Here is a 24199-nt window from a genome sequence, read left to right on the forward strand (position 1 = left end):
ATTTACCTATCACCTTCTTATTAGTCTTATCAAAGTATGGTGACCCCTCGGGATAATCAATGTTGTCGAATTTATTTCTGTCGTTCCAGAAGTCTTTGTACGAACCGTGGGTTTTAATCTCATACATCCGTGAGTCTGTGTCTGTGAACAAGAGCTTCGCTTTATCCCCATATTTTTTCTTAGTGTAGTTGTAATGAAAATCGTACATCAACACCTTTGAAAGATTCAAGATGCACATTCCAACATAAGCTAGCTTATTGAGAGTAAGAGATTCTTTCATTTTGTGAACAGCTACAAGATCTTTGTTGAAGACCATGTGGCTGATGAAAGAAAGTTTCGATGTCAATTTTAACAGTTGTTTCTCAATAGACATCCGCGACAAGCCCTACATCGATTCTTTTGCGAAGATTTTCCATTGTTTTACCAAAGATGGAGTTGTTCATGAGTTTGAAAAAGTCTTTTTTGAAAGGGTTCGTTGCTTTGGCTGTTTTTTCCGTATTGAAGTCGATGTAATCTTTCAGCCAAGAAGACTGATCGAACTCTAAGACACGATGGACCTTGATTAACTTTAGGCCCAGATCGATGTACAGCTGCAGATTTCTGTAATGCAGGACGTACTTTTCTTTTTTGTATAATGTAGGAATAAGCTTTTCTACGAGGCCGAGTTTTATTTTGAATCCATCGGCGATCCCTTGACAATATGGAGACAGCATATCTCTTTCGACCGTTATCTTTTCCGGCGCGAGAGGGTAATCATTGTGTAGATCGTGTAGTTCCCGAGGGTACTCAAGATCGACTTCAAGAATCAATCCTTTTTTGCTGTCTTCTTTATATTTGACCAGATCGATCTCATTGATCTGTTTTTCTGTCAACCATTTGAATCCGTCCGTTGGCAAAGGTTGGCTCATGGCCCAACCGTCATCATCATCATCATGATCATCATCATATCCTTTATTTAAACACGATAGGGTTTAAAGCTCAGAGCTTGTGGGGTCGTGTGAAAATAATTACAATATGAAGCTATATTAAAATAGGGATAAATTTACTTACAGATCACAACTACTATAGTAAAAGATAAAAAAGAGAATATTAATTCATATCTAGGCTAAGAGATATTCAAAAGTTCACATATTAACATCTAAATAAATAGACTACAGCAATTAAGACATAAAATATAAAATGTTTAAAAGCATTTAAAATCTTGATAGTGCCTAGGCAGCGTCTGGACCGACTGTGCGCTAAAATCAAGTTCCTTAAGATATAAATCCTTCTTCACTTTACGATAAAAATCAGTACTCTGGCCCGTAAAATGAGTCGAGACAGCGTTCCAAAGGATAGCGCCTCTATAGCTTATAGAGTTTTTAAGAAACTTAGAATAAGATAGATTGTTAGCGTCAAGATCCGTGATATACTTTGACGGGGCCTTTGGATAATAATTGTTCGTGTATTTGTTGTGTGGTGGAGGTTTTCCAAACAAAATAAAACTAAGGCAACGAGCGAGAAGAGCAAATTTTTTAACTAGCGATCCGAGCACTACACGATAACACAACAATATGGCGGATCTCTCGAAACACATGTTTTTGTCTCTAGTCTGCAGGGAGCTAAGTCCTATTTTGGAGGAGTCCGCTGACCTGAGGGCAGTCGGCAACATAGCCACCCCTGTATACGACTTTAGTCTATACACTACTTTCGGCCTCCTCAAGGAGGCAAAGCTTGACGACTGACCGCTTTAATGTTCCTTGTTTCGTCTGGACTTCGACGGTGCGAATGAGGCCATCATTTCCTGGGAATGTCTTGACGACTCGGCCAAGAGTCCATCTGCCACGGGGTAGGTTATCCTCAACTACCAATACCAGGTCCCCAATTTGAACATCAGTTTGAGACCTAGTTCTGCACTTCTTCCGCTCAGTAAAATTGGTTCCGTTGTCGCTGTAGATGTTTCTCGGTTTTCCTCTTCTAGCCATCATTCTTCTCAGTGCCATGATAAAGCTATCTGTTTCGAGCAAGTGAGCGAGTGAGTGTACCCCCCTTGTCACAAGGCAGGTGAACAGACAATCGTACCGCTTTACTGTGGATCTTCTTTCTTTAACTAGCAACGGTCCAAAATAATCCACACCAGTGTTGTAAAAAGGTGGGGTGAAAGCTTGGAGTCGGCTTTGAGGTAGGCTTGCCATCAGCGGTGGATCTGGTTTGGCATTGTGAGTTCTGCAAACATGACATGACTTGGCTATTTTCTTGAGAGCAGATCTCACTTTGGGGATTCAATACCGTTGCCGCAACTCAGCAAGGATGTGCTCTACTCCAGAGTGGTTCATTCTCTGATGTAAGTGTAACAAGATCAAAGGAACAATGTCATGCTTCTTAGGAAGAATAGCAGGATGTTTCGCTTGATATGGAATTGGCGCAGGTTTCAGTCGAGCCCCGACGCGCAAGATACCCTTCTCGTCGGTGTAAGGGTAGAGGGATCTAAGGTCACTGCTGCAGTGTATCTCCTTTCCTGCGGCTCACCGGCTCAGGTCTTCGGAGTAGGCTTGAGCTTGGGCCCTCTTAATCCAGAATTCTTCAGGCCTTACGAGCTCTTCAGCAGATAAGGGTCCCTTAGTAATTTTCACATGTTCATTCCTGTGACAACAGCATGACACAAACCGAAATACCCATGCAGTAAGTCTTGTCAGGTGGGTCCACGAAGAGGTCTTCTTAGGGTCCAGAAACTCATGGTTGACTTCAGAACTGAGACCCAGCCAGGCTTCACTTTTAACTACAGGATCATTGTCAGCTGGAGGCTGGCAGATAACTTGGTTTGGCCAACAGTCCTCACCCCGCAAAAGAAAGTCTGGGCCGTTAAACCACCGGCTATCTCGAAGAAGGTCTTGAGCAGAAAGACCTCTTGAACAATCGTCGGCAACATTGAGGCGTCCAGGGACATGCCGCCTGGCTTAAGGATCAGACCCTTCCTTTATTTATTTTTCCATTATTGCTTCAAAATCAGCATGTATCGCAAACAGACGGGCAATTTCTTTTGAAGATTAGAGAATTTCGCTAATGGAGGCTTTTCGATCTTTCGACCTCGAAAATTGGTGAAACGTACTAATTTGGGCATATTGATTGAATACATGCCGTTTATTGTGATGCATCTCTCTTTGTTTTCAGCCAAGACTCTCTCGGAACTTGAGCATTGCAAGCAGTACCTACAGACAGAAGTGTTTTCTTCTTTTGTGTTTCGTTTGATTGTACATGAACCTGTTGGAGTCTTTGACCAACACATAATGTGCCTTGGTTATCTCGTCACCTGGAGGCGACTCGTTTTTCAGCCGTTCTTCGTCAAGGCGTTTGCGAATGTCAGAGAAAAGGGGTCTGACCTTCAGTTTCCTATCCTGCCGGGGGACCATAGGCTCTTTGAAGTTGCATTTTGCAAGCTCTTTGAGAAGTTCCTCCCTTTTCATTTTTCGCACTTCGGTTAGCAACAACAGATCTAAACTACTCGTACATAATTATCTCTTTTGATAAATAGATAAGATACGGTTGTCCCTCTTCGTAAGTGAATACATTGATGCTGATGAAATTTTGTCTTTCAATTCTAGGATCTGTTAGAGAGTTACTGGGAACGATATCCCTTTGTAATTCAGTCTTTCGATGAATTGTTTATCCGATCTTCTTATTCGTTAGGGATCTTTCTTTTGTGGATTTAGTTGGCGAATGTGACACCATCTGAAGCATTCATCGTCTTCATTCTGCAAGTTGATCAATCCTGTTCTGCTATTCTGTAGTTCTTTCGGTAATTCAATGTACCCACCGCCCTTCAAGGGTTGGTACTTGGTGATATCGAGGTAATGGCTATCAACAGATTGGACCATCCAACCTGATTCCTTCATCCAGTTAGCCGCTGAATTCAATATCTGTTGTCTTGTTAACAACAAGGCCAGTTCGATCTGGTTTTTATTGACTATTGTCTTTGCTGTGCATCTGAAGTAAGCTGTTTCAGTCTTTCTTGAACCGCCATCATACTTTTCGAATGTCAATTTCAATGTTTCAGTGAATTTGAGACCTTTGTATTCGTCTAAAATATTTCCCATGTGTTTTTCCACCTCTTTTCGTGTACTCTGTAATTGAATTGCCGGATCTTTGTCGTCGACGACGGTGATTGCATACTCTCTTATGTAGCCTTTAAGAGCTCTATCGGTCTCTTTTATTGTAATCTGTGGAGCCGGAGAAATTTTTCTTTTTGTTTTCGAAGTCGGAGAGATCCTTCTTTCAGTTTTTGGAGGTGCAGGAGGTGGAGGAGATGGAACAGGAGGTGTAGGTGCAGTTTCGTGATCTTCGTTTATGAACAATTTCGCATTCTCCCGGATCAAGCGCTTGACGAAATTTTTAAGATGCAATTTTGAAAGACTCGCGAATTTCGCTTCATCCATTTTATTATTATTTTTTTAAGAATTTGAAAAATTGAATTCATTTTTTTTCTTCTTTTTTCAAAAAAAATTTTTTTTGAATAAAATAGAAAGCGTTCAAGTGGACCATCGTGTTTATAATATTCATCTGATATACGATCATTATGCAGCATGCATGTGAAGATGGATCAATCATATGTTAAACTTTAGGAAGAAAAAAAACCTATACTTGGAAACGTAACATCAGTCAGAGGTAGCTTGTCTTGTTCTGTAAGAAGAAAAGATGATAAAAAACAAGAGGTTCCTAATGACAAAGTTGTTGATCATATCAATGAGAATAAACTCGATAATCGTCTCTGCAATTCGCGACTTGTTGAAAATAATACGAATCGTGATTACTCATTTGTCCGCAACAATTACAGAAACAGGAGATTTGTAAAAGCTACGAATCTAGATACCGATCAACAATATTACTTCAACAGTTTAAACGCGGCCAGAAAGCACCTCCTTGTCAATGCAAGATTTGTTAAGACAATCTGTGAGGGATACACCAAACCAGCTACTTCCAAAAAAGACAATCAAAGATATACATTTGAACATGTGAAGAAAAAAGATATGCCTCACGATTGTTTCAAATAATCGTATAGACGAACAAACCAAAAAATATCAACCTGTTAAAAATGATACGGTTCGTATCTATTCATTTTTATGAAAAGGAGGTAAAAATATAGCGCTGCCGCTATCGTCTAAGGACGTGTCAAATCCTCAATCGGCATCCAACTGTTGAAATCGTCACCATACCCTTTCCATTTCACCAAAGCTCGTTTGTTTGTGTGGTCTCTTCTTATGATTTTCTCGATTCGGAATACATCCTTTTCTGCTTTCAATAGCTCAGGCTCATAGAAAGACCCTCTTACCTCTTCGACATTGAGATCCCTTATTACTCTGTAAGTTATCGGATTCGTGTATTGGATCTTATCAACTGCAAACATTTCTTCAGTCCAATTGGTGGGGGTATATCCTCTGTCGAAAGTCTTTCTTTTTTTACTTATCCTGACCTCGTCACCGATTTTGAATTTAGGTTTGGATGACGATTGTTCCATTCCACCCCCCCATACAGGTTCCTTCATTTTCTTTTTTGCTTGCTTCTGTCGGTGACATCATTATTGAGGAATGTTTGGCATTGTTGTACTGTTTCAATATCTTTGGTAAGATCTCCAAATATTGTTTTGCCTTGTATTGTGAACTGTTTCCGCATTTTGTTCTTGATCATACGATTCAATCTTTCAACTACTGATGATTTCTCTTTATTCTCTGTCTAGTACAATGTTATCTTACTCTTCTCCAAGAGGTCTTTCACATGTTTGTTGTAAAATTCACTTCTTTTGTCAGTCCATAAGTACTCTGGTCTTCTGCTACCCCCGAAGATATTTTGAAACGCTTCTCTGACGGTCTCTCCTTGTTTGTTTTTCAGCGGTCTAATCCATCCATATTTGCTGAAAATATCTATCACCATGAGAAGATATCTGTAGCCTTTATTCCATCTGCTGAACTGTTGCATCTCAACTAAGTCTGCAGCAAGAGAAAATGAGGGGACAGAGAGGGAGGCTCTCGGTCCAGCCCTTAGGATATGTCATGTCCACGAAAGTTATTTTAGACGAGCGGAAGTCTTCCGAGACGTCCGCATGCTGGCCTACCTCGGTCCGATGCTTGAAAGAAAATAAATATTCATCAGCCTTCCACGTGCGGCGTCATTTTCTCTTTTCACTAAGAACCTAAGAGCGAGGCAAGACTGCATGCGGACGTCTCGGAAGACAGACTTCCCCTAGAACAAAGACTTCCGCTCGTCGAAAATTAACTTTCGTGGACATGACATATCCCGGCCAACGCCCTGAGCCTCCGTCTCTGTCCCCTCATTTTCTCTTGGTCTGCAGCCCATATTTCGTCGACACCATTCGCAATGACACGCCGCCGAGTGAATTTTCTTCTGACCGGTTTATGCAGCTCATCTGCCAACCGTCGCTGCCACCCCGTTTAGGGTGCGCCTACTCGGCGGGTTTTTACTTGTTTTGGCTTAACGCCGAGGCCCAGTGATTTCTTCGCTTGCATAGTATACTTAACCGGTGTCGAAAACCACGGACTTTGACTGAAAGGAATATTTCCGATCGCTTTGATCATGGCATCAGCCTCATGTGTTTTTTGATAAGGCCGAAGGGCCTTCCCTAGCTTTGCTGTACGCTGTATCATGCTGTTGACAGATTGAATCAAGATTGTTTATAGGTTCACGATATTTGGGATCATCGGTATTCAATCTCTCTTCCAGTTTTGTTCCAGGACCTCAATAATTGTATTTTTAGCCAGTCGGAGTTCTCAAATGCAGCTCTCCAAGTTTTGACAGATGTTTTTGAAGGTCAAGAGCACCACCGTCGAGGGATGGGGTATTATACTTTTTCTTTGGTCTGATCTTGGTTGATAGTCGATCAAGAGCTTGCTATCCGACGTTTTGGAGAGATGGACGGAACTTATCCAAAGCATAATCCATTGCTTTTTTCTGTAATTTTGGATCTCGTAATGCTTCTGATGTGTAATACCTGCCCATTTCAAACTGCTTTTTTTACCAAGAGAAGGTACTCCTTTGGTTAAAAATAGTACAGCAGCGGTATTACCAATATCACTGGCAATGCCCGCCCCTGATTAGTGTCCCTGTTGTTTTTACGAATCGAGTCTTTTTAATGCCACATTCCGCACAAGTGCAATAAAACATAAGTCTACCCTTTTTGGTTGTTTGATAACCTGAAGATTCAACGCATTCAGTTTGCTTTCTTTGTTTGACACAATAAGATTTCATTTTGTTATATCCAATATAATTTAGAAATCTTTTTTGGAACAGTCTTTGTTTCACGCCGTAACTACTTTGTTTCACGCCGTCAACTACTTTGTTTCACGCCTTCTACTCTCCGACAGCCTGTCTGGTTTCTTAAAGGGGCATTCTTGTTGTACGGCACTGCTGAAGATCACAGAGGACTGGAGAGAAGCATTAGATGAGAGACAAACAGTCTCTGCGGTGTCTATAGATCTGAGTAAGGCGTTTGACAATATATGCCACTGCCTCCTGATAAGAAAGTTAGCGGCATATGGTCTTCAGGACCACTCCATTCAACTGATTCGCTCTTACCTCATTAATCGTAAGCAACGAGTCAAGATAGAGAACGCTTATTCCAACTGGCGTGTAGTCCAATGTGGTGTCCCGCAAGGATCTCTTCTGGGACCGCTTTTGTTTAATAGATATATTAATGACATAACCCGTATTACCAAGAATATGGAATTGAGGCTCTACGCAGATGATACAACCGGTTATGCTGCTAGTAACTCACCCGCGACCTTGGAATTCTACATCAATAGTGACCTGGCGAGATTATCACATTGGCTTGAAGATAACTACCTCGCCATTAATGCCACTAAGACGCATGCTATGATTGTTGGCAAATCCAACTATAATTATGAGCTCACTTTAAAGTCAAATAATATTCTGACTATCGATGAACTTAAGTTGCTGGGAGTGACGATTGACAATAAGCTCACCTTTTCTTCACATATTAAATTGGTTCGTAGTAAAATTCATGCAAAGATAGCTGCCTTGCGCAGAATCAGGAATTTTATTGATAGTGACACTGCTGTTAAACTATATTAGTCGTATATTCTACCTCATTTTGACTATTGCAGTCCTCTTCTAATAGGAATTAATCAAACTTTATCTGATAAGTTAGAAAATGCCAATTATTACGTACTTAGAACTCTCTTCAATCTACCTAAGTCTGTTAGTTACGAGCAGATCTTGTTGCAGTATAATTTAGATTCCATTAAGCATAGGCGCATGGTCCAAGCTCTGACACTTGTGTACAAAAGCTATCCCAATTATATAAGTAATATGTTTAGAATCAAAAACTGTGTTTACAATCTTCGCGGCAATGGTAGCAGACTCGATCAGCCGGCCCCTAATACTGGTTTTAAACACAGATCTTTTTCGTATATTGCATGCCGCCTCTGGAACAAGATACCTTTGCATGTTAGGGAGGCCCCAAATCTTAACAATTTTATGGCCAAACTAAAGAAACTTAAGTTGAGCCAGGACGAGTGTCGTTGTAATTTCTGCTCTAATTAGATGCTATTATAAATTTATAGTATGGATAGGTATTTTTATTATAGATTCTTAGTCTAGTATTTTCTTAATCTATATACCAATGTAGATACACGTACATTTTTGTAACGAGTCTTTTTTAGACTCATCAATGTCACGTGTTGAAATAAAGTTTTTCAGTTTTCAGTTTTTTGAAACACCGTTCGATGAATCGCAATAGATAAGGCATCAAGCATAGTATCAAAGTAACCAAAAACTCTCTTCTTTCGACACTCTTGCTGTCCTCTTCGATGTATTCAGCAGCTTATCGATCAACGTCGCGGAATTTCATTTCAGTCTATGCAATATCATTTAAATTCTTTCGAAATACTATTCAATGAATTTTTCATTGTGTCGTATCATGAACATCGAACACTTTTAGCAGATCGTGATATGAGTTGCCTTTATTCATCTCATTCAAAAAGTACAAACAAAAGTAATAATCACACGTTGTCGTGAACAGATTCTGTATCTGATTGTTTTGATGCACCAAAGTTGTGTTTGTTCGCTTCGCGTGCTCTACAATCTCTTGACAAGGCGGCATACCGAATGAATCGAAGTAATTGATGACGTTGTTCTTTGTGAAAGTAGCCACCCATTGACTTCCGCTCATGTATGATGGTTCGAGATTGTAGATAAATAGTGCTTGTTTGTGGTTATGTTTCACAGTTTCATCTCTTGATAGAACATCTTTTATCGGTATTCTCAGATGTCGACACCGCTCCACCAGATCGTGATTGATCGATGGGACATTTTTGTGGAAGCCCGGAGAGTTGCCTTTCACAGTATTGCTCCCAGAACAGGAATGTTGTTGAACGGACTGTTTTTCCCTGCTTTTCCCTAACAGTAAAAAAGCTCCTGGAGCTGACAAAGTGACTGCTAGCCTTGCTGTTACACTGCCACTACTTACAAATTTAATCAACTGTTCTTTTCGTTCCGGTATTTTTGCAGAATCGTGGAAATTGGCAGAAGTAGTACCTTGCATCAAAGATAAAGAGGGTGATCGAGATGATCCATCAAATTCTCGTCCTATCTCACTCCTACCAATAATATCGAAGGTATGTGAAAGAGCTGCACATTTACAGCTTGTGCAATTCCTACAAGATCATTCCACCATATTTCCCCTCCAAAGTGGCAACAGAAAATCCCACTCTACCGAGTCTGCGCTACTCCACTTCACCGATGAAATCCTGAAGAATATGGATGAGAAGCGCATATCAGTTGTGGTGCTGCTTGACATGACCAAAGCGTTTGATAGCATACGACACGATATACTTCTAGCAAAGCTCCGTAGAATTGGAATATCTTCATCTGCGCTTGCCTGGTTCAGCAGTTACCTATCAAGCCGTAAGCAGGTAGTGAGGGTTGGAAATGCTGTCTCAGAGCAATTGGAGCTATGGCGTCCCCCAGGAATCCATCTTGGGTCCAATGCTATTCACCTTATACGTCAACGACCTGTTATCTATTCCTAATCACTGTCAATCGATGGGATACGTTGATGATACCAAGCTGCTTCTTGCCCTGCCACCAAACCAAACTACTAATGCAGTTTCTATGCTAAATGACGACCCCGGGGAAATTACCAAATGGTGCTGCAGAAACGCATTATTACTCAACCTGGATAAGACTAAACTTTTGGTGATTGGAGTACCTCAACCCACAAAGACTCTACCGACCCTATCCGTAACTCTTATGGGTAAGCACATTGAGCCTGTCACCACAGCAAAGGACCTCGGAGTCTATATCGACAATAGCTTGAATTACAACGACCACATCAACAAGATATCTTCCAGCTGTATCTGTAAGTTGATTATGATTAACTGCATAAAATACCTCCTTGATAGGAAAACTATCCTACTGCTAATTCACTCTTTCGTCTTTAAATAACCACTTTATTGCTCTTCAGTATGGAGTAATACTTCAAAGAAAAACATTAAAAAGCTGCAACTTCTTCAAAACTTTGCAGCAAGAATTGTCCTTGGCTTTAAGAAATACGATCACATCTCCGAGGGACTAAAATCATTAGGATGGCTAGACATCACCCGCAAACTCAAGTTTAATGACTGTATCATGATGTATAAATGCCTTAATAACGAAGGCGCTCCCGCGTATCTATCGCAGAAGTTCAAGAAGCGCTCTCAGATTCATAGCCGAGCCACAAGAAACCGAAGCGACTTAGACTTGATCAAATGTCGCCTTGCCACAGGGCAACGATCTTTCAGCTTTCATGGAGCCAAAGCATGGAACGAGCTTCCAAAATCCGTTAGAGACGCTACCTCGTTAAATATTTTTAAAAATAATTTATTGAAACTATTCAAGGAACTTTAAAGACCCCCCCCCCTCCCCCCCAATTGTATATAAATCTTAGCTTTATTTATTAATTCTATTTCCATGTCCATGTCGATTTTTCTTCTATTGTAGGTAATTTATTCATGACTATTTTTTACATTGTGGCTGAAAAGCCCCTATGGGGGAGCTTCAATAAATGTATGTATGTATGTATGTATGTATGTATGTATGTATGTATGTATGTATGTATGTATGTATGTATGTATGTATGTATGTATGTTTCATATTTAATAGCTCCTTATGTAGGATCAACTAATACATCCTATCGTATAATCTAAAAAAACCGCCTGCTTGAGATCCCTCACCTGATACTTTCTTGACGAGTTGACTTGCTCCTTCGTAAGCAGCACCAGCTAAAGCGCTGAGACCGAGTGTTTTTCCAAGAGTTGGCAACGGTGTTTTTCCCATCGACAGAATCGAGGTCAACAAATTTCACGCGACTTGTTTTCGAATGTTGGTTTTGGATAGCTTGACATCCATCCCTTTTCCCGACTCCCTTCGGGTGTTCAATCGTTTGACAACATTTGCAGGTACATACAATTTATCAGGACCGGTCAATGCATCATTGCGCAATCTTAGAGTGATTTCCGTTCGATTTTGGAAAGCAATCTGCTCTTTTGATTTGGTGACAGTCTTACGTCTATCTGATAAAGTTGGGTCATATTTTATAGTATATTATATTTAATATCATATGTTTTACATAATAAATTAGAAAAAATGAATACAGACTACGGCGAAGCAAGGCCGTGGGCTGCGCCTTCAGACTATGACAAGTTCCGATTTTCAATCTTATCGATTGCTATCTGTTCTTCATATAGAACAACAGCATGAACACTGAAATTTTGTCCAGTATCTGCTGTTATTCTGTATCTGAATGTCAACTGTTTTGGATCTCTTGTGACTTTTTCTGTTTGAAAAGATAGATCAAAAAATATAAGTGGAACTTTACTAGTATGCTGCTTTGCTGTATGTATAGGTGTGATGATTACTGTAACTTCCTTGTGTGTTATTAAAAATTAAAATTAAAAAAAACAAAACAAAATATATATATATAGAAGTGGATACAAATTGTTGTGATTTGCCAGATTGAGTTGAGTTCCTGAATTGTAATCGATATCGTCTTTCTCACGCATAAGCCATCAGATCATTGAATATTCGAACTTTGCTTTGATTGTCGTACTCTAATTCAGGATAAAACACACCATTGCCGTATTCAAGTCTGCAGTTCGACAGGGAAGCTCCGCCGTCGAGTGAAAATGTATCCATCTTATATAACGAGTTGTCTCTTATACAATACATACAATAATTACTTAATTGACCGCTCCCCTTAGGGGCTTTTCTGGGCCAATGAAACACAACGAAACAACAGAACAGAACAACAACTGTTAAGAATCCCAACTGGCCGGAGACAAACCAGTTGGCTATTTACAAGTGCAGATGGGAAGTTAAACCGGGGACTATTAGGAGTGGTCAGAGCGGGTCTTGAACCCGGGATCTCCGGATTTCAAGGCAAGCACTCTAATCACTGGGCTACACTGCCTCCCTTGATCCATTTGCGTCACGGTAACTTTTATTAGGATAAACGAATACATGCTTGACATTGTCGATGGAAGCTGAAATTTGAAAATAACTGCTAGTTCTTGTTGGAAGAGAGACTTGATATAGCTCTATTAAATATTTCCATTTCGACTCTTCCATGAAATCGCTCACGAACTTTGCGTACAGACTGTCTTTTGGTATCAATTTCGGCAACCATAATTCGAATTTGTCCAAAACGACTTCTGCATCGGTTTTATTGCCACGTGAATCAATTCTCCATCTTCATTCAACGTGATGTTAAATTGAATCTGCATAGGAACCAACATTTTGCTCTCGAAATCTTCAAAGAAGGAGTAGCGATTGAGAGGAATGATAACATTGACATCTTTTGCACAACCTGTGCCAACATTGTTAACTGCTTGAGCTAAAAGCCTACGTTATTCAAAACCTGTGTTGTTTGCAGCAGTCGTATTATTCGTTTCCAGATACCAAAGGCTGTTCTTTCGAACCGATCTTGAGTAATCGTCATAGTACTCCAAAAGATTCTTCTCAAAATTCACATTGTAAAGATTGTCGGTATCATGGACGATCTTTCCAGCTGGTTTGATCATAAGATGTTTTATAAGACTGTGAGCACCATTGATAACAGTTACTCTATCTGCAGCTGCATATCCTTCTCCATCAGCCAATTTTTGAAGTTTAAAACGAACTTTAAATTATCCATTATATTAATCGAAAAATGAAGATCCGTCATTGACTGTGAATTTGTATCCATTTTTTTCCAGACGTTGATTGTTTGCAGGAGCTCTTATCGCATCTAATAGAGAACGAACATATTCATTTCTTTGCAAATTTTCACTTGATCGGAAAGCCATTTATATTATAAAATAAAATAATTTTATAAATTTTATTTTAATAACGTTACCGGATATCGAACGATTTAAAATCACATCGACGCTTTCAGCGCTGGCGCTATTCGTCACGGGAGATGAGTTTGTGCCCCCAAGGGTGATTTTTCGTCGGAGCAGAATTGCTTCTCATTCTAGACGGTCTCTTCATAATCAGATCACCAGATTTTTCAGCGACCTTTTTACCTATCTTATCACCAGCATTTGATACTCCTGATTCAACTGCTTTTTTGGCCATCGGCTTGGCCACCTTTTTAAAGACTGAAGAGCGAACGGCTTTCACAGGTTTGAAAATATTGTCAACAATAATACCGGACCTTTGTGTTTGTAAACAAATCTGCCAAGTTTTGGATGAAAATATCTTGTGAATTCACACGGTTTCATTCATATTACATTTGTTGTTCTACTCTTTTCAAGATCAATGATCAACATCGGCTCCATTCAAGTCGATCAAACGTCTTTTTCCGTCAGTTACCCACATTCTTATCGAAGATATAGTGGTTTTGTTGATGGGATTATACGTGACACGTCTTGGTTCCAATGTGAAAGAATAAGATGGTCGAGGAACGCTCGTACTGAAACTGTAAATAATATCAGTACCTTGGCCGTCAACTAATGAATCATTGATAAGATCACAATGGGTATTTAAAATATCGGTATCTTGAGACACTCGATTACCGATAAGAGTTCCGTTTAAATATATTTTTTAATCGAAACCGATGAGATCATTGAAATCCGATTTTGTCAAATTAAGAGACACCTTATCCGGTCATCTTATCGTGATTCTGAATGTTTTTGCATCAAATGTCAGAGATATCTCATCGTTTCCCGGTGATCTGTTTGATATAGCTATCGAAATCAGTATAATTCCAAACGCCAGGTGGAAAAACCAGACCTGGAAAGTTTGTTCCATCATCGACGCTATATGCTATTGTTTGATTTTTATAACTTGGATTAACATTGAACCAAGTGAAAGGCATATTGATTACCCCATCCAAACTGAGCCAATACTCTTTTACTTGGTAAAATTATCGGTCTTGTGAATCTTGTGATGAAATTTCGGGTTTATTGAAAGGCACGTCTTTGACGGAATAACTCGAGAATACAATTTCTCTGTCCATCATATTTATATACGCAGTATAATAACATCAAACTTTGAAAAAAATTTTGTATATTTTGTCGTATTGAGATTTATTGATTGTTCATGCCTTCAACAGTGCATCCAATATTGCGACTCCCATATTTCGCACGCCGATGCTTCCTTGTATTACCGGCGAGAGTTTCCCCAACGATCAATTCCAACTTTTTGAGAAGCTGTTTTGAATCGTTAAAGAACACAACGCTTCCACCTTTTTGTCTCTTCGAAGCCCTGAACTGGTTTTGGTGAGTTTATTTTCATAGTGTTTTATGTATTCGTTCAGTACACCTCTGGCATTGTCTATTCTCGTATTCTCCATCTCTCTCACGGCCTCAGAGATCGAACCTTTGTTGAATCGTTTGGTTACAGAAGCCTTGTAACCTTTGAATTGATTTCGTCTGAATTTAGCCACATTGATGACATTGTTGAGATTTTTTTACGTACTTTTGTTGAGTCATTTCAGGTCGATTCAGTACCTATTCAACGGAATCGTAATTTTGAAGGCCTCATCATCTAATCCACAATCAACTTCTTCTTCTTCATATTCAGGAGGATCTTCAGGAAGGTCCGCTTCAGAAAATGTTTTTCGCCTTCCAAAACATCCTTCAGCGATTGTTCATAGGTGGGTGGTGTGGAAACAGGTTGTTTTTCTTGCTGTGGTAAAACAAGTTCCACAAAGAAATCACCGAAACCGAAATCTTCAACTTCATTATCAGCGTTGAGACCTTAGTCAGGAACTTTTACCTTTCGCCTTAGAAGAAAGTAGATTCCGATTACAAATATTATCGGTCAATATTGAATCTATAGTCTAACGGAGGAGGTGAAATGCAGAGACGATTGTTTGTTCATTTTCAAGCTGATTACGATAACAGCAGTTCTTCTTTAGTCTTCCGATTTATGCATTGATTTATGGTTTGAAAGACAGTACGAATCATGACATGGACATTATGAGATCACCTCTTTCCAGTATTTTAAAATGCACATGCCTATAAGCATGAGCAATCAACGAATAATCTATCTAGGATCACCAACCTTCAATCGTTAAAGACTCGTACATTTTCGGCGCTGTAATCAGGAGAGAATTCATCAAAAATGTACAACGAAGGCAAATATATCAATGAAACCGATATTGACCATCTAAATTATGAATATTTGAGTGACGGTAATTTCAGATCCTACCAAATAGCATTTCAGTATACTGCTCTGCCTGTAAAGTTGGTCATCAACAGGATTACAAATATTTTATCAATCAGTCTCCTTAGATTCTTAAATGGTAAATATAAACTCGTTTATCAAACAGTTGACGTGTAAATAATATAATGTAATAATAAACAATCCCTTACATTTTAGATAAAAACGGGGATCACGTTTCAGGGGCACCCAACGTCAATTTTCGGAAAATATCTGTTCGGAAGACGATTTGAGATTCGAGATTTGAGATTCGATTTGAGATTTGAGATTTGAGATTCGATTTGATTTCGGAACATTTGTTGCCGGCCTGCCTCTCCTAGAATTTTCGAACGTCTGAAAAGTGGTATAATTGCCAATTTTAACGGATGTTTACCCTAAAAAGTCACCTAGAAGTTTCGGGAGCCTTTTATCTGGCTGAAATATTCGAAAAGGTTAAGTTTTGATCACTATATTTTTCGGATCAATAGACTTTCAGCTAGGAAATCCGAACAGATGAAAATTTTTTAGGAGATATAAATATGCCTATATCTACCGTTTCAAAAATAAAATACGTTTAACAATGCTATGTTTTAAGTGCCTTTGAACTATATCCTCGTTGGGTGCCCCTGACGTTTTGGACTTCTGATTGGTTAAAAAAAAAAATCCTACGACTATATCATGACTTGAAAATAATAAAAATAATTAACTTCCTGTTTTTCTGAGAACAATAGGAAGTTGAATTATGTGAATATTTGAACATACAGTTTTTCGCGTGTAGATATTACAGAATCGGATAAGAGACAGTAAAGAACATAATTTTTACAGCGACCATCACCGACTTGGGAGCTGTAGGCTGAAAAAAGTGTCAATGTCATGCTTTGATGATAAGCGATATCCTTAAAGACGATATAACAAGTTACTCTTAAGGGCATTATAAAATAGCTAAATTGAGCTACCAAAATTCAATGCATAGTTTCACGCAAGCGTGAAACTGTGATTAAGCGAAGCTCGCTGATCCCGCAATTTAGCGTTGGTGCGGCCGCAAATGGGTGAAGTATTAAAACATCGTGGTGTTTCAGTGGGGTTGCAATTAGCGTCGGGTGTAGTATCAAAACGTCGTGTTTAAGTGCGCGGGTGTCCTCAAAATCAATACTACTATCCTACAAGTAACCGTTCAATTAAAAGGCATGCAAACCTACCTCACAACTAGACTAAAATACTAATAAAAATGATGGTAAATCGAGGCAAAAATACCTTTGAATTAGTAGACAGCGTCCTGAAATTTATATAACTATACTTCTAAGCAATTACTGTATGCTTTAAGAAAGAAAAAGCTAACTCTTTTTAAGGAAACAGACAACAGTCATACCGATAGCTTAGCTAGTGAATAATAACACTTTTTTTACTTATGTATAAGGTCACAACGATCAGTACTGTTTCCAAGTTTTGCTGGAAGCTTGTAAAATAATTGTGAAGCACAGTCGTTTGGCGTACCATTAAAGTTAGGTACTGTAAGGTTGCGCACATTGGATATATCTTGTGAATTCATACGGTTTCATTTGTATTACATTTGTTGTTCTACTCTTTTCAACATCCATTCAAGTCGATCAAACGTCTTTTTCCGTCAGTTACCCACATTCTTATCGAAGATATAGTGGTTTTGTTGATGGGATTATACGTGACCCGTCTTGGTTCCAATGTGAAAGAATAAGATGGTCGAGGAACGCTCGTACTGAAACTGTAAACAATATCAGTACCTTGGTCGTCAACTAATGTATCATTGATAAGATCACAATGGGTATTTAAAACATCGGTATCTTGAGACACTCGATTACCGATAAGAGTTCCGTTTAAATATATTTTTTAATCGAAACCGATGAGATCATTGAAAGCCGATTTTGTCAAATTGAGAGAGACCTGATCCGGCCATCTTATCGTGACTCTGAATGTTTTTGCATCAAACGTCAGAGATATCTTATCGTTTCCGGTGATCTGTTTGATATAGCTATCGAAATCAGTATAAGTCCAAACGCCAGGTGGAAAAACCAGACCTTGAAATTTTGTTCCATCATCGACGCTATATGCTATTGTTTGATTTTTATAACTTGGATTAACATTGAACCAAGTGAAAGGCATATTGATGACCCTATTCAAACCGAGCCGATACTCTTGGTTACTTGGTAAAATTATCGGTCTTGTGAATCTTGTGATGAAATTTCGGGTTTATTGAAAGGCACGTCTTTGGCTGAATAACTCGAGAATACAATTTCTCTGTCAATCATATTTATGTACGCAATATAATAACATCGATCAAACTTTGAAATAATTTTTGTATATATTGTCGTATTGAGATTTATTGATTGTTCATGCCTTCAACAATGCATCCAATATTGCGACTCCCATATTTCGCACGCCGATGCTTCCTTGTATTACCGGCGAGAGTTTCCCCAACGATCATTTCCAACTTTTTGAGGAGCTGTTTTGAATCGTTAAAGAACACAACGCTTCCACCTTTTTATCTCTTTCGAAGCCCTGAACCGGTTTTGGTGAGTTTATTTTCATAGTGTTTTATGTATTCGCTCAGTACACCTCTGGCATTGTCTATTCTCGTATTCTCCATCTCTCTCACGGCCTCAGAGATCGAACCTTTGTTGAATCGTTTGGTTACAGAAGCCTTGTAACCTTTGAATTGATTTCGTCTGAATTTAGCCACATTGATGACATTGTTGAGATTTTTTTACGTACTTTAGTTGAGTCATTTCAGGTCGATTCAGTACCTATTCAACGGAATCGTAATTTTGAAGGCCTCATCATCTAATCCACAATCAACTTCTTCTTCTTTATATTCAGGAGGATCTTCAGGAAGGTCCGCTTCAGAAAAATGTTTTTCGCCTTCCAAAACATCCTTCAGCGATTGTTCATAGGTGGGTGGTGTGGAAACAGGTTGTTTTTCTTGCTGTGGTAAAACAGGTTCCAAAAATAAATCACCGAAACCGAAATCTTCAACTTCATTATCAGCGTCGAGACCTTAGTCAGGAACTTTACATTTCCCCTTAGAAGAAAGTAGATTCCGATTACAAATATTATCGGTCAATATTGAATCAATAGTCTGACGGAGGAGGTGAAATGCAGAGACGATTGTTTGTTAATTTTCAAGCTGATTACGATAACAGCAGTTCTTCTTTAGTCTTCCGATTTATGCATTGATTTATGGTTTGAAAGACAGTACGAATCATGACATGGACATTATGAGATCACCTCTTTCCAGTATTTTAAAATGCACATGCCTATAAACATGAGCAATCAACGAATAATCAATCTAGGATCACCAACCGCGGAAGGTGACGCCGTTTCTAAAACGATCATGACTAAAACACCACACGAGTACATACGGGTAACATACGAGTAACATACGAGTAACATACGGAACATACGGACACATACGAGTAACATACGACTAACATACGAGTAACATACGGATACATACGAGTAAAAAAATACGAAAATATACGAGTAAAATTCATACCAGTAAATTTTTATGCAAAGTAACGACAACTTAAGTAAAATATCACGCATTACTTCCCCGACTAAGGAAAGTTTGCGTTACAAGAGCAAAGATATTTGATATTAAACTGGTGGCCTGGGGTCATGCCTGGTAATCTGATGAGCGCAAAAAAATAGCCTGTCGCGCAGTGGATGGTCTTCACACGTTCGATCTTTACCGTGCACTGAACGGATTGAAGAGCGTAATAATGATTTACAGATGACACATTCGAGAAAGGAACCGTGATGTAGATGTAACTAACAGTAGTAAGTGAAGTGTTTTTGCTACCGCAGATGATACCAAAAATCTGCTTTAGTTTTGTAACATGAAAGATAAAAGCACATGTTTTGCAAACCAAACGAACCATCGATTGCATTATGATTTAAGCCAACTGAATAGTCACAGAATGACACAATCAGTAGCTATTTAGTCTTATATGTCTGTTTATATTTGTCGTTTAAAAGTGTGTTGTTAGAATATCAGGAAAAAATAATTCTTTAGCCTGCGTGGCAGGCCAAGGAAAGGAGCGCCGGAGTGCACTCCGGCGCTCCTTTCCACGGCCTGCCACGCAGCCTAATAATTCTTCGGACGTACGGTCAGGGGCACCCAAGGAGAATATAGTTAAACATAGCATTGTTAAACGTATTTTGGTATTTAACGGTAGATATAGGCATTACATGCATTACAGGCCAAAGCAGTGCAAATAAAGCAGTTAAATTTTAACTGTTGATGTTACAAGTTGCTTTCATAGTTGATTATGACTGCCAGGCCAGGCTTCTGCCATGCCGCCCAGAAAAAAATGCGCAATTTTCTGTCTACGAGCGCTAAAAAAGGGTAAAATTCCGCGCAGTCAGGATAGGCAATGTAATAGTACCGAACGGTGCCTTTGTCGGATGTTCTCTGGAAGTACGTTTGCGTCGATCAACATTTCCCCCCCCCCCCCCCCCCCATCCTCAAACTGAACCAGGAACGTGTTTGCTGACGTGCAAAAATGCTTGCAAGGCTTATAATTAGAGCTTAGTTTATGAGAAAAACACTCGTATTACTCGTATGTATTGGTATGTATCCGCATGTTAGTCGTATGTATTCGTGTGTTAGTCGTATGTATCCGTATGTTAGTCGTATGTTAGTCGTATGTTAGTCGTATGTATTCGTATGTATCCGTATGTTCCGTATGTTACTCGTATGTTACTCGTATGTTACCCGTATGTAGTCGTGTGGTGTTTTAGTCATGATCTTTCTAAAACATCATTATCTTCAATCGTTAAAGAATCGTACATTATCGGCACTGTAATCAGGAGTGAATTCATCAAAAATGTACAACGAAGGCAAATATATCAATGAAACCGATTTTGTCCATCTAAATTATGAATATTTGAGTGACGGTAATTTCAGATCCTACCAAATGGCATTTCAGTATACTGCTCTGCCTGTAAAGTTGGTCATCAACAGGATTACAAATATTTTATCAATCAGTCTCCTTAGATTCGTAAATGGTAAATTTAAACTCGTTTATCAAGCAGTTGACGTGTAAATAATATAATGTAATAATAAACAATGCCTTACATTTTAGATGAAAACGGTGATCACGTTTTACGGGTACCCAGCGTCAATTTTCGGGAAATATCTGTTCGGAAGACGATTTGAGATCTAGAAGTTTCGGAACATTTGTTGCCTGCCTGCCTCTCCTTGGATTTTCGAACGTCTGAAAAGTGGTATAATTGCTTATTTTTAACGGATTTTTACCCTAAAAGGTCACCTAGAAGTTTCGAGAGCCTTTTATCTGGCTGAAATATTCGAAAAGGTAAGTTTTGATCACTATATTTTTCGGATCAGTAGACTTTCAGCTAGGGAATCCGAACAGATGAAAAATTTTTAGGAGATATAAATATGCCTATATCTACTGTTTCAAAAATAAAATACGTTTAAGAATGCTATGTTTAAGTGCTTTTGAACTATATTCTCGTTGGGTGCCCCTGACGTTTTAGACAAAGACGGTAATAAAATAGAATTCACAGTCGAGTACATCAATTACTCCACCAGTTGGAGTCGTAATAAAACCGAGCTACCCATCAACGACAATGGTCATTTAGACACAGAAGATCGTTTGGTAATCAAAGACGGTAGCGCTAATAATCATGCCGTCAGTAAAAGCCAGCTTGACGCAGCTATCGCTTCTCTCCAACAAAAAAATAACATCGTTCCAGAATGAGATAAGAAATAGCGAAAACACATAAATTTGCATCGGGATAAAAATATCCTTGAAACACACACCGATCTTCACTTGATGATTATCAGAAAATTTATCAAATCTACGTTTATATCAAAAAAAGCATCGGCTGGTAAATTTATGGGTACATTTCTGATTGGTTAAAAAAAAAACCCTACAACTATCACATGACTTGAAAACAATAAAAATAATTAACTTCCTGTTTTTCTGAGAACAATAAGAAGTTGAATTATGTGAATATTTAAACATACAGTTTTTCGCGTGTAAATATTACAGAATCGGATAAGAGACAGTAAAGAACATAATTTTTCCAGCGACCATCACCGACTTGGGAGCTGTAAGCTGAAAAAAGTGTCATTGTTATGCTTTGATGATAACCGATACATCCTCAAAGACGATATAACAAGTTACTCTTACTGTAATATCCAGTCCAGCATTCCGACAATTCCAGTATAGTTCAGTTTCGCACATGTGCATAAGTATCGTCTTTTGTAGTGCCACGTTGTGAGATGTAGTCGGCAAAGTGATAGCTTATGTTATTAAACGGCATTTAAACAGAGAAGACTCGCGGTTGTTACACTGGCGACGAGGATAAACACGTTGAATTACAAGAGAAATCTAGCAAGCGAAGTCTGAAGCTCAGCGAGAGAGGCAAGCAGGCAAAATACTTCAACGCGTGAATCGATCGATCGACAAAACATGTCTCACACGGAACAAGCAGATGCCGGCGCAGCAGCTCCAGTTCAAGTTATCACGGCAACGAGAAATCTAAAATCTCAACCATTTATCCCAGGAGATGACCCGATAGTAAAAGGGAAAGCGTGGGACGACTGGCTTGAAGAAATCGATTACGGAACCGCTCGACAAGAAAGATGCACTCATCATTTATGGCGGGAAAGAGATCGCTCGCCTGGAGAAAAGTTTACCAACCCCGACAGATGGCGCTAACGAGTACGACAAGTTGAGAAAGAAGCTAAATGACTACTTCAAACCGAAGAAAAATAAACACTACGCGAGATACGTATTCCTCAAAATAAGACCGACACATGACGAAACAACGAACGCGTACGCTGCACGTTTGAGGGAGAAAGCCAATGACTGCGAATTCGAAGCCAATTGCGATGAACGAATCTTGGAACACCTCATCCAAACAACACAGAATCGATCGTTTATACAAAAAGCCATCAACAAGAAATGGGATTTGACACGGTTTTTAACCGAAGCTGCTCAAATTGAAGACACATCACTTCAAATAAGCGAAATGAAAATTCATCAAGACGTGAAGAAACTTGGGCGACGCTTCGAGAAGCGGCATTCACCCAAGGACAAACAAAGCGGTAAAGGAAAGAAACCTTGTGGATACTGCGGACAAACAGACACACACGAGGAAGGCAAGAACTGTCCAGCGTATGGAAAAAAATGTATGAAATGTCAAAAGTTCAACCACTTCAGTTCAGTGTGTAAGTCCAAAGGCCCGCACAACAGTAAGAAAGGCAACGACCAAAAACGCGATCACAAGCCACTAGAGAATTCAAGACACAAGCGCCGTGTAAAGAGAACCACTGAAGGAGAAGATGCCGACAACTCAACAAGTTCCGATGACGAGTTCTTCTGCCAAGCCGTAAGACACCTGAAGCAAGTGAAGAAAATCAAAACCGATGGTGAAGACAGAACCGTATCAGTGAAGATAGAAGATGTTGATGTAAGAGCTGAGCCTGACAGCGGAGCAGAAGTAAATGTCATGGATGAACACCAATGTAAAGCATTAACAAACCGGTCCAGTGTGAAACTTACACTACAACCGAGCAGAGTAAAATTAAAGGGGCTAGGTCACGCTATTTTAGGCATTTTCAGCACTGATCGAATGGTCATAGAATTAACTAAAATATCAAAATAACTGTTCAAAACTATAGAAGAACTCTAACAAAACACAGGGAAGCCAAGAAGGGACATGGATGGACAAAACTGGAGAGGATTGAAATGGATTGAGTTTGGGTAAATTTGAAAAACGTCGACCCACCTTTTTTCAAATTTATATCAGTCTATATCAAAATGTCATTTACAAAGCTGGAAAATCATTCTCAGTTGTTATGTGGCCGTGATTTTGCAAATGAAAGACTCTTGCTCTGCCAATATGACGTTTAGAGCTCATAATTAACAAAATTAAACAAAATTACCTAAAATAGCGTGACCTAGCCCCTTTAAGCACCTTGCAGAGTGAGCTACCCGTGAAAGGAGAGTTTACAGCCACAATAAGGAACCAGACCTGTGGAGCAGTCGTAAGATTTGTTGTGACCAGAGGAAGAATCAACTCCCCACCCCTCATCAGCAAAAGTACCCTTCAAGAGCTGGGTATGTTACAGATCAGAGCAGATGGTTCTTTCGCCGAGACTAATGACTTGAGAATCCAGGAAGAACCACCAGACATCAAAAGTGTCAAGCGAGATAAAGATCTCAAACCTGGAATCAAAGAAATGACTGATCAATACAGTGACGTATTTAAGGGTATCGGGAAGATTAGAGACATTAAGAATGGAAAAGAGTTCTATGCGAAGTTCAGCATGAGACCAGAAGCAGTGCCCGTAGCTCAAAGACCGAGACCAGTGGCTTACTACCTGCAAGAGCCATTGAAGCAATGGCTGGGCCAATGTGTAGAAGAGGAGATATTCGAAGAAGTTCCTGAAGGCGAGGCAGTCACATGGTGCTCACCCCTGGTTCTTCAACCAAAGCCGAAGTTCAACACTGTAGACAAGGAG

At 39.3% G+C, this 24199-nt stretch overlaps 1 protein-coding gene across 8 annotated transcripts in view; it reads left to right on the top strand.

The window, feature by feature from the left end:
- Positions 1–14181: 14181 nt before the first annotated feature.
- LOC137978477 (MAM and LDL-receptor class A domain-containing protein 2-like) overlaps positions 14182–24199 on the top strand; it is a 359940-nt gene continuing 349922 nt past the window's right edge. Inside the window, exons 1-3 of one of the 8 annotated variants that reach the window (XM_068825420.1) lie at positions 14182–14744; positions 14963–15121; positions 18520–18593. In XM_068825420.1, the coding sequence (XP_068681521.1) occupies positions 14566–14744; positions 14963–15121; positions 18520–18593 (412 nt within the window). In that variant the 5' untranslated portion in view covers positions 14182–14565. Of the gene's footprint in view, positions 14745–14962; positions 15122–18027; positions 18216–18519; positions 18594–24199 lie in introns of those variants that run through there. The other 7 variants (XM_068825425.1, XM_068825421.1, XM_068825419.1 and 4 more) reach the window with 7 other exon arrangements.

The sequence above is a fragment of the Montipora foliosa genome, chromosome 12 (assembly GCF_036669935.1).
Source record: "Montipora foliosa isolate CH-2021 chromosome 12, ASM3666993v2, whole genome shotgun sequence".
Taxonomy (NCBI): Eukaryota; Metazoa; Cnidaria; class Anthozoa; order Scleractinia; family Acroporidae; genus Montipora; species Montipora foliosa.